The sequence below is a fragment of the Microtus ochrogaster genome, unplaced genomic scaffold, assembly GCF_000317375.1.
Source record: "Microtus ochrogaster isolate Prairie Vole_2 unplaced genomic scaffold, MicOch1.0 UNK158, whole genome shotgun sequence".
NCBI classification, from domain to species: domain Eukaryota; kingdom Metazoa; phylum Chordata; class Mammalia; order Rodentia; family Cricetidae; genus Microtus; species Microtus ochrogaster.
The window spans coordinates 21,515-33,473 of record NW_004949256.1 but is presented as its reverse complement, the minus strand read 5'-3'; the positions used below and the strand labels follow the sequence as shown (position 1 = coordinate 33,473).

The following is an 11,959-nucleotide window of genomic DNA, read 5'->3' as shown; positions in this document are numbered from 1 at the left end:
TGCTGGCTGGTCTCTTTCTTAATCATCTTTCCCGCACTCATGTTGGTCATACAACTTGATTACTGTGGGTCCAATATCATTGATCACTATACCTGTGATTATTTCCCTCTGCTGCAACTTTCCTGTTCAGATACAAAATTCCTGGAGAAGATGGGTTTTTTTTGTGCTGTCTTTACCCTAATGTTCACTTTGACGTTAATATTTCTGTCCTACTCATATATCATCAGAACCATTGTGAAGATTCCTTCTGCTAGTCAGAGGACCAAGGCCTTTTCCACATGCTCTTCCCACATGATTGTCATCTCCATCTCTTATGGAAGCTGCATTTTTATGTACATTAAGCCCTCAGCATCAGATAGAGCATCTTTGACCAAGGGAGTTGCCGTGTTAAATACCTCAGTAGCCCCCATGCTAAACCCCTTCATTTATAGCCTGAGGAATCAGCAAGTCAAGCAAGCATTTATGAACATGGCAAAGAAGATGGTGTTTTTCACAAGTACGTGAAATGATTTGGCCTGTGAGTGAGGGGCACATTGAAGGCCAATTCAAATAATAAAATAAAAGATGTCAGTGGCCTACTTATATCAATATTACCCTCAGTCCTTTTTTATTCTTTTTTCTAACAGTTTATTGAACTATTCGTTTAATTTTCATTCAATCTACTGAAATTGTTTTCCTCAGAATTTCTAACATTTTTCTCTTCTAATATTGGATTACAGTTATTTTATTAATTTTATAGGTATTATTACAGTGCCAGTTATACTCATAAAATATTGCTCTATAAATGAGAGAGATATTTATAAACTTTTATATATATTTTTTACTAAACATTAAAAATGACACTTTGTGGTTCCTAAAACTTTTGATTTTGAGATTTTAAAATTATTGCATAGTTTTTTCTTCCTTTCATTTCCTTCCACCAAACTCAAGCATATACTAAACTTTGCTCTCTTTCAAATTAATGTCCTCTTTTTAAACTATATGCAGATACACCTAAACACATAAGAAGAACCTGCTTAGATTGTACAAAGTCACTTGTACTTATATTTTCAAGGATGACCATTTTGTATTGGATAATCAATTGCTGAGTGCTAATACTTTTCATAGACATTCCAGACTCACCTTGCCTTTGAGAAAGAGTCTTAAATACCATATCAATGGGTGAGATGTAAGATTTTCCTATGTATTAGCCAAGAGTGTTAACCAATGCTCATTCTCATAAGCCATACCCCAGTGATTGGTTTATGGATAAGACAGCAGGGACCATTGCTAGTTTAAACTTTAGGTATATGTGCTAAATAAATATTTACATTTTCAAATTCCCTAGGCACTCAACATACAAATAAATTAGCAACGTTTTTATTAGCCTCATTTTCCCTATGTGTAACTGATATATATGAACAAATAGATAAAAGCTATAAACGATAGCACACAACACACATGCAAAAATAGTGAAGAAATGACTACTACATAAAAGGACACAAATTTCTTTCACAGATTCTATTAAGAGATAGAATATTAGTAAACAAATGTCTAAAACTTATTCTTATATATGTATGTATGCCTTGGTCAAACTGTTAGAATTTGAATGTACATATATGTTAATGTATATATATGTATATATATTACACAAACATATTAAGTATTCATGTATCTAATATAAATACATATATTCATATATGTAGGTATATTGGTATAAGTTCAAAAAGTTTGAGCTGTGGTATATATTTAACTTATAACATTCTTAAACAATACCATTTAAAGCTGTGACTTATATAGATAAATATTCAGGAGCCAAAGTGGTTAAGAGTAGAGCGTTCCCAGACGACCTGCGTTTGGTTCCCAGGATAGATGTCAGGTGACTCACAGTCACATGTAACCTGATTCCAAAGGTATGGAACCCTGAACTCACGCACAAATACCCACAAAGAGACTCACACACACACACACACACACATGCACACATTTAAAAATAATAAAAATATATCTTTAAAATTCTTCAAAACAGATAGATAGATAGATAGATAGATAGATAGATAGATAGATAGATATAGATTGTGGCAATTTTTACTAACTGTATAAAGGAATGCCCATATTTTATATAAATATATATATATAGCAACAATAAATTTATATATAATATATGATAATAATCACTTCATTATTTATTGTTGCAATTTTAACATAACTAACAATTTCATATACTGAATGGTTGGTTTCCTGATGGAGTTGTTATCAAGGGTTGATTGGATCTTGAGGAAATATTCAGAAAATGGTTGTATATAGGGAAGGTTTCAGGATTATATAAATAATTTACCAAGGTTGAATATGGACCAAGGATCATGGGGCCCCTTTTGCAGGTTCTTTATTTTATATTGAAAAGAGTTTTTAAAGGACTCAGAAATGAGGACTTGAAAAAGAAGAGCAGAGCAGTGATGTGGAATTCCCCTCTGTATGCTGTGAATACCATTGGTTAATAAAGAAACTGCCCTGAGCCTATAGCAAAGCAGGGAGAAGACGGTGGAGACAAGAGACACTAGGTAGCTGCCAGGGGGAAAGATGCAAGCTTCCAGCTAGAACCTTGCCGGTAGGCCACTAGCCTTATGGTAATATATAAAATAATGGTAATGGGTGAAATTAAGATGGACGAGTTAGCCAATAAGAAGCTAGAGCTAATGGGACCCACAGTGATTTAATTAATATGGTTTCTGTGTGATTATTTTGGGGCTGAGCAGCCAGGAACAAACAAGCAGCTCTCCTACTATAGAGCAGGCTGAAAACTTGGCAGCTGCCAGGAGGAGGTAGATGGATCTGATGAAAAGAAAAAGTCATGCTTTTTGGAAATAAAGGGAACAGACAGCAATAAAAATCTCCAAGCTGTTAGGCTGGAAGTTCAAAAGGCTGGAATGAGCAAGGCGGCAGCAGACTGGAGCCCTGACAAAGACAGTTAGCTTCAGTTCACTAGAAAGGATCAGAGCTGAGCAAGCAGGTCTCAGGAAAACCACAACTTAAGGATGACCATCAGCAAGGTCCTCCTGGCTCAACTGGTCCCGGATGTTTCTCTGCTAGCTCAGCACATGAACCCCGGACTTCTATAAGCTAAAAATAACTCCCCTTACTCTGCTCTCACCAATCAGCTCTCACCAATCAGCTCCCTGACTAATCTTTCCTCCACCAATCATCCCCACATTAATTCCTCCTCTTTGGAATTCCCCTAACTCTGCTTAAAAGGAGCTTGTAAACTTTATTTATCTTTTGCCACTCCAATATTGAACTCAATAAAGAGCTCTTCTTATTGCATACACGGCTGTTGGTCTTTTGTGGGGATTTTCTTGGGTCCTAACAGAGGTGAGGGATCTTCAGGGAGAGTGAGAATGCCCAGAGTAAAGATCAGAGCAAGAAGAAATTGAGCAGGACCAGAAAAATGATAAATATAGGGGAAAAAATTGACACTTTCCATGTCAGAACTCAGAAAAGTGAGCAAACTAAACCACGAGAACCTGAGAGCAGCTATATAAGGAGAGGAGCTTGTTAGGTGTGTCTCGTTAAAGGGACAGTGATACATGCCATCTTTTGATGTGGGAGACAAAGGTTATTGGTGTTTACTAACAGGGCAGGACTCTGGTGGGTGCTTATATTCTCCACAGCATTCACCCAGAAAGCCCAAGTTGGTACATTGGCTGGGTAACTATTATTCTCCCTCCAGTACTCAAGTACCATCCACTTTATTCACACTGCCCTGCACCTGACCTCCACTAGGGGAAAGCCTTTCGAGATGAAATTACATCTGTCAACACCCAAAACTGGCTTTGTGACTTTGTAGTAAGGAGCAGTCTGAGAACCAGCATCTTCAGTGGGGATGCAGGAAGTCAACGTCTTCCTTTCTTAACACTTGCCTGCATAGTTTCCAACATACATGGGTGGGGTCAGAGTCCTTTCAGACGTGTTTTTTAGATGTTCCAGTCTTGGCCTAAAGACTGGAACTAAACTACCTAAATCATGCACATCATAGGCAGGTACATAAAATTGTTCCTTCAAGTCTATTCAATATATATGATTTTCCATTCATTCTTTATCAATTTTTATATATTCTCAATCTCACTGTTTAATACACTCTATGATATTCCTTTTTTATAGGAACATCATCTTATGTGAGGTATGGCAGTTCACACCTGTAATCCTAACACTGAATGATAAAGAACTCTATTTTTATCACCTGACCACAAATTTGAAGCAACCCTAGTTTACATGAGAAACTCTAGGCTAGTCTGATTTACAGAATGTGACTACATAAAGGAAGTAAAGGAAGGAAGGAGGGAGAGAAGGAAGGAGGGAGGAAGAGAGAGAAAGAGAGAATAGATAGAGAAGGAAGGAAGGAAGAAAGGGAGGGAGGGAGGGAGGGAGGGAGGGAGAGAGAGAGAGAGAGAGAGAGAGAGAGAGAGAGAAAGAAAGAAAGAAGGGAGGGAGGGAGGGAGGGAGGGAGGGAGGGAGGGAGAGAGAGAGAGAGAGAGAGAGAGAGAAAGAAAGAAAGAAAGAAGGAAGGGAGGGAGGGAGGGAGGAAGGGAGGGAGGAAGGGAGGGAAGGAGGGAGGGAGGGTGATGTGGGATTTCCCTCTGTATGCTGTGATTAATAAGGAAACTACTTTGGACCTATAGCAAGGCAGAATTTATCTAGGTGGGGAAAACCAAACTGAATGCTGGGAGAAGGAAGGCGGAGTCAGAGAGAAGCCATAAAGCCACTGGAGACAGACACCAGATGGAACTTTACTTGGTAAGCCACAGCCACGTGGTGATACAAAGATTAATAGAAATAGGTTAGTTTAGGATATGAGTTAGCCAGAAATACACTTAAGCTATTGGCCAAACAGTATTGCAAATAATATGGTTTCTGTATGATTATCTCAGGAGTCTGGGCAGCTGGTGTTGTGCCCAAGTTGAGACCCCCAGAGAGACCACTGGAATCCAGTCAAGTCCAGAATGCAAAAGCAAGGTTTTTTTCTTTCCAGCTAGCTGGGAGTTCTCAACCACATGCCAAAGCAGTGCAGTAGGAAGTTCTCTTGTTCATCATTTGGGGTTGATATTAATATCTATAGATATATAGATATAGGCAAAAATTGCAAACCAGTTTTACTCAGGGTCAAGGGAGTTGGTTTTGCTAGATACAGGAGGTGGACTACTTCTGCACACCCTCTTCGCCCTGTAAGCAGCTACTTTTGCTTTTGTGCATGCCCCCTGCCCTCCCCCGAGCAGTTATATCTGCTTTAGTCTAGACCACAAAGCTAGGTGTCAACAGGTAGCTATGAGCACTTCATGGTTTATACTTTTGCAGAAGTTCCTGTTTTCAACTAGCTCTCAATGCTGCTAAGTTTCTGGAACCCAGTCTTAACCAGATCCTGATCAAGCAAAGTTTCTTATAAATTCCCATGTTCTTACATTGGGAAATGAACACTAACAGGAGGGAGAGGGGGGGAAGGATGAAGATGTAACTTGCTGCTGGTTCTCAAGGGCAGCACTTGCTGTTGTAAAGTGGGCCCTCATACACCCCTTCAGTAATCAAGAAAGTGCACCATCGAAAATACCTACAGGCTAATGTGATATAGCAATTTCTTGGTTGAGATTCCTTCTTCTCAATATTGAGTTGATCAAAACTAACCAGTACAGGGTATTTATTAGGTTGTTTTGATTTGGTTTTTGGCTTTTGATACATGGTCTCTCTACCTAACCTTGGTTGTCTTGGGACTTGCTATATAAACCAGGCTGGTCTCAAACTAACTGCCTCTTCCTCCCAAGTGCTGTGATTAAAGGCCTGAGCCATAATACCTGGCTGTTTTTGAGACAAGTACTCGTTTAGCTCCGGTTTACCTGGAACTTGCTACATACCTGAGATAATGGGTATATGCCATGATGTCAAAAAAATGTATTTAAGGATTTCACTTTTTCTAACATATTTTCATTGATTATTTGGGAATTTCACATTATTACTTTATAAATAATACCAATCAAAATTTCCAGTTCCTCCCCTCCTCCCACTTCCCTCCTGCTCTCCCACATACCCTCCCCCACTCCCTCCAGTCCTGAGAGAGGGCAAGGTACCCTACCCTGTGGGAAGTCCAAGGCTCTCCCACCTACATCCAGCCTTAGGAAGGTATGCTTCCAAATAGAATAGGATCCAAAATAGCCAGTGCAGACGGTAGAGACAAATCCCAGTGCCATTATCATTGGCTTCTCAGTCTGCCCCAACTGTCAGCCACATTCAGAGGGTGCAGTTTTATCCCATGCTCATTCAGTACCAGTCCAGCTGAATTTGGTGAGCTCCCATTAGCTCTGACACATTGTCTCAGTGAGTAGATCAACCCTTCATGGTCCTGACTTCCTTGCTTATATTCTTTCTCCTTCCACTCTTCAACTGGACCTTGGGAGCTCAATCCAATGCTCCAGTGTGGGTCTCTATCTCTGTCTCCATCTCTCACCAGGCAAAGGTTTAAAGTGCCCCCATGAGTGGGCATGGTACTGTGAAAGACAGTATGCACTGTTAAGCAAACAGGCCAAGGGGAATCAGAGTTTTTACAGGACATTGACTAACACATTTATCTTAGAGTTAATACATATACAACAGGTAGTGTTTTCCCATCTTATGCTATCACTTTTCATTTTCCCTTGAAATATTCTTTGTTTTCTCTGATTTTAAGCCAAGAACTGTGCAATTATATTTTCAAAAGATGGGTGCATTAGGGAATGAAATGAAAATCACTAATAAATTTTCTGGAATTGTAATTAAAAGAAAAGTCTATGCATGGATGTTTGTTTTTATAAGCAGCACTTCTGTATCATACAATTTGCCAATCCCTTAGGAAATGATGGTGTGAGGTTACCCTGAGAATTGTTTGTTCTTATTAAATGTTTTCCTATAGGAAACAGGAGTGTCAATTCTTCATTATTTCAGAGGTGATGAATTTCTATATTATGGTGTATGTAACATTTAGCAAGAATTAAATATTAAATGAACTGGATACTGTAGAAATACTGATTTCTGACCACGCATTAAATTAGTCAAAAATGATTTCTCTAAGACAATATATAAACAAACAAATCTGTCAAATATTTTGGATAGAATGAGGAAGAAAGAATGGTCCATCCACACTCTTTGTTCTCCATACAAAAGGACAAACTTGGAAGAATTTATTTGTTCAACTGAAGAAAGCTCTTGAACTAATAAAGGGTCAGTGCTCTCATAACTTCTTATGTTGAAATATAGAGAGATAATTGTAAATGATTACAAAATATGTTTTAAAATTAGGAAATCTTTCAGTTTTATATGGTATCCAAAAGATCCAACAAAACTAAATGCAATTTTATTTATTGGTCTGTGGGTCTTATAATACATAATGTGATTTGTGTTGTTTTCTCTTATAGTATGTGTTATGAATATGTATGTTGCATGTAATTGTTAAAGCAGAACAAATCAATAATTTCAAATGAGGAAAATTTAGTGTAAGTATAATATAATTAAACATTTGTATTAATGTTACTAATGGGAAGATTTGTATAACTGAGAATAATTAATGATATGTTGTTTTATAGTATCTACATGCCCTAAAGAACTTTGATGACCATGGAATTATTCTTTACAATAGTTTATGGTTTTATGAGAGATTAATAAACACAAGAATACTGAGTATTTCTTTTCAAGCAGAGTTTGTGGGATACATTAGGTTTTCTTTATTTCACAATGCTTCATCTGCCTAAAATATCCACTCTCAAATCTTTAGTTCCTTTATGGACTATTTAAATATTCAAATGCTCATATATATATATCCTTCTAAATATTCTTTCAAATAACAAAGGAAAGAATTGATTTTCGGTTCTCCTTTGATTCTTTTTGCATTTATTTTTATATTTTTTACTGTTTTCTATAGAAAAATTTATACCTCAAAGGCTAGAAACAATTCTATTAGCATTCACAATGCAGAAAATACTATCTTACATATAACTTTTTACCTTAAAGGACTTAAATGATCATATTATGGCTATTTTAAAATCTAATAAAAGTTTATTAACTATAGATGATGTCACTAATTCTTTATTTAATAAATGTCTTATAAGTTGACTTGTGATTATAATTGAATAAAATCTTTCAGAAAAGCTTTCATAATATAAAATAATTTTAAAATTCTGACTTCTGAAATCAGCCTAATTCTCCCCTTTACTTTGAGTGGTAGCCACAATACTTTATGTTTGCTCATACTCCTATCATATTATTCCGTGTTTTCTTAGTATGTCCTAAAATATTTACATGTGTCTTCTTCTAACTATCTTACCAAGCATTTCATAGCACTAGACCCTACATTGAACCAATACTATAGAAATGAGAAAAAATATGGTATGTCACTCTTTATAACAGCATTACCAAACTGTTCATAATGAAAGAAAGTCATGCCTGGGATGTGTAACCGGGAATAACTCAGAAACTTTTAATGAAAAGCAAATAAATTCAACATCCTTTGTTAAGAGGAAATACCTAAACAGCAGTATTGTTGCCATAAAACAAAATCACTCAGGAATCAGTTATGCTAATCTTTGATTGACTCAATCAAAAGTACCAATGAGCCGCTAATTACTGACATTGACTCAGTTTGTTCCTGTGGATGTGTATATTCATTGACAGATATAGATTGTTGTTTATGTGTCACTTGGTTCTACTAAACAATCTCTAAACTAATCAGAAAATCATCAGCTACTTAATCATGTTTTATAGGGCATGTGCATTTTTAAAACTTTACGTGTATTCTAATTAGTCAATAGAAATATTTAATTTATTTTAAAATTCTCTATGCTTACATGACTATAAAAGTGGTAAAATATAAGTTTTAATATTGAAAGGAATTATTCTGTAATGTTAATGTATTGATCTTACACAGTTGTTTGAAAATGAAAATGAGCCTTGTATTTTTACTTGAAACATTGGCTTTATATTTAGAGGTTAAACACTAGTTATTACTATTTCCATACAGATATTTTTCTTTGTTCAAAACTGTCATAAGACAGAAGATGGCAATCCGAAATCCTTCAGAAAGGCAGAGTTTATGGTAGTAGGTTCAACTGAAGACTCAGTAAGAAATTTCTGTGATTTCATGTCCTCAGTTCATCTCTAGGAAATTAATCCTGACTATCACCACACTCTCCCTCCTAGAATCTACTACAGTCTCATGTATTTCCTTCTTTAGGAGTTCTCTTTCTTAGAATGCCATATATATATATATAGTCCTAACTTGGAAATTACTATAGCTACTGGGAACACCACCATTTACAAACATTGCATCACGCAAGTGGCAACTTATGCAAGAGTTTTAACTGAGAAACTTTCAAATACCCCACTTAAAAAGTTTATTTAAATAAACTGCTGGAATGACAGGTACAGATGAACAGTAATAAGATTAAAGAACTGTGTTTCACATGACTGACATGCCTCATGTAAAAGAGCCAAAAGACTCACTCAACTTTGAGCTAAAGATTCTGAGTCCTATAAGCATATTTTGCTGACTAGCATTGTATCATATCGATACTAACCAGTCATTTGGGAAGAGAGAACCTCAAATGACACAACGTTCTCACCAGACTGAGCTTTGGGAAAATCTACATTGTGTTGACATGAAGGATGGTTGATGTGGAGGGGCATCCAGATAGCATTCTGAGAAAACCATAAAGAGCGAGTCAGTCAGTAAGAGCGCTCTTTCATGGCCTCTACGTCAGTTTCTGCCTCTAGCTGCCTTCCCTGAGTCCTTTTCCTGAAGTCCCCCACTAGTGAACTTATAGGTTATAAGGTGAAGGAAACCCTTTAAAACATTTCCTCCCCAAGTTATTTTGGTCACTGTGTTTTATGAAAACAATAGTAAGGTTAACCAAGACACATACCACTGAGACGCAAGCTATGTCCATGCAGTGAACACTGAACTCAATAAGGTGTTTTTGCATGGGTTATAAAGAAAATGGACCTTGTTATGATTACCAAGGAACAAATATTTTTTTCTTCTATGTGATGTGTGATGTTAGCTATTTGGGGTGCTTTTCCTTTTTATTTTTCCCATTTTTATTTTTTCCTTTTTATTTTATTATGTTTTCTGTAGCCTTATTAGGGGGGAAAAAGAAATGAAGAACCAATCAGTGGAGATAGTGTTCATTTTGCTGGGACTGACAGATGACCCTCAACTACAAATTATGATTTTCCTGTTTCTATTTGTCAATTACATCTTGAGCCTGATGGGGAACTTAGTGATCATCCTCCTCACGCTGCTGGATCCCCACCTCAAGACTCCAATGTACTTCTTCCTCCGGAATTTCTCCTTCCTAGAAATGGCATTCACGTCTGCCTGTATTCCACGGTTCTTGATGAGCATTCTCACCGGTGACAAAACAATTTCCTACAATGCTTGTGCAGCTCAATTATTCTTCTTCTTTCTGTCACTAATCACAGAGTTCTATCTACTGGCAGCCATGTCCTATGACCGCTATGTCGCCATCTGCAGACCACTGCATTATCCCATCATCATGAACAGCAAAGTCTGTCACCTGTTGGTCATCAGTTCCTGGGTGACTGGGTTCTTAGTCATCTTTCCCCCTTTGATGTTGGGACTCAAACTGGATTTCTGTGCTTCCAAAACCATAGACCACTTCCTATGTGACACTTCTCCTGTCCTTCAGCTGTCTTGCACAGACACACGCTTTATAGAATGGATGGCTTTTGCCTTAGCTGTGATGACCCTCGTCATCACCTTGATCTTAGTGATCCTCTCCTACACACTCATCATCAAAACCATCCTAAAGTTCCCGTCAGCTCAACAGCGGAGAAAGGCCTTTTCCACCTGCTCCTCACACATGCTTGTTGTTTCCATCACTTATGGCAGCTGTATCTTCATGTACATGAAAACATCAGCCAAAGAGAGGGTGACTTTAAACAAAGGTGTGGCTGTACTCAACACTTCTGTGGCCCCTTTGCTAAACCCATTCATTTACACCCTAAGGAACCAGCAGGTGAAGGATGCTTTCAAACTGGTCCTTCACAGATTGTGTTCTTTTCAAAACAAGGAGTTAATATTTAGGCATAAATAATATGCTACTAGAACATGAATGAAAGAAGAGGAATGTAATTTTCAAGTATGTCAGTTATGAACTATGCTTCAAGGTTCATGTTCTCCATTACTCTTTCTTTCCATGCCCTCTTAAAGTCCATCCTCCTTCTTTACAAACATTCCTCTGATACCTGCTACAACCCTTTGAAATTAAATCACACATCTACAGGTGATTTTTCAGCCATTATTGATAGTGTTATCTCTTCTGGAATTTTGCAACAAAGGAATCCCCCCACTTTGTATTTTATTTCTCTATTTTCTTGTTCCTCATAAAAATTTGCAGTATCCCATCCTTCAGCTGCTTCAGGATGTTGATTTGATGTAGCAGCCTATCTGCTGGATTTTTCTGAAAACCACTATGAGAAAATGTACAGGAATCTCAGCAGTTAAGAGTATTTGTTGCTCTTGCAAAGGTCCTGGGTTTGGCACCCAGCACCCACAAGCTGGCTCACATTAAAACGTTCTTCTTCTGTACTGTGTAGTCATGCACATGGAATACTGACATGCATGCAGACAAAACACTGACATACATAACATAAAATAAATATTTTTTCAAAACCACTATGGGGCCACCGGCAGTGAGACCATGATTTATTCCTACTGCTTGTAGTGGCTTTTTAGAACCCATTCTCTTTGCAGGGATACTTTACTCAGCCTAGATATAGTGAGGAGGGCCTTGGTCCTACCTCAAAGCAATGTGCTAAACTTTGTTGGCTTCCAATGTAAAGTCTTACCCTTTCTGAAGAGCAGACAGAGGGAGTGGGAGGAAGGGCGGTAATAGGGACTGAGATTGGAATGTAAAATGAGAAAAGATAGTTTTTTTTAAAAAAAAAA

General features: G+C 37.4%; 1 protein-coding gene across 1 annotated transcript; it reads left to right on the top strand.

Annotated features, from left to right (window-relative positions):
- Window positions 1–10,133: 10,133 nt before the first annotated feature.
- On the top strand, window positions 10,134–11,105 carry LOC101990129 (olfactory receptor 6C6-like). The gene has a single exon (XM_005372017.3). It carries the CDS (start codon window positions 10,146–10,148, stop codon window positions 11,103–11,105), a length of 960 nt encoding a protein of 319 aa, XP_005372074.1. The 5' UTR covers window positions 10,134–10,145.
- Window positions 11,106–11,959: the final 854 nt, after the last annotated feature.

Excerpts from the sequence above, each read along its gene's own strand:
- LOC101990129 (XM_005372017.3), top strand. The coding sequence starts at position 10,146 with ATGAAGAACCAATCAGTGGAGATAGTGTTCATTTTGCTGGGACTGACA.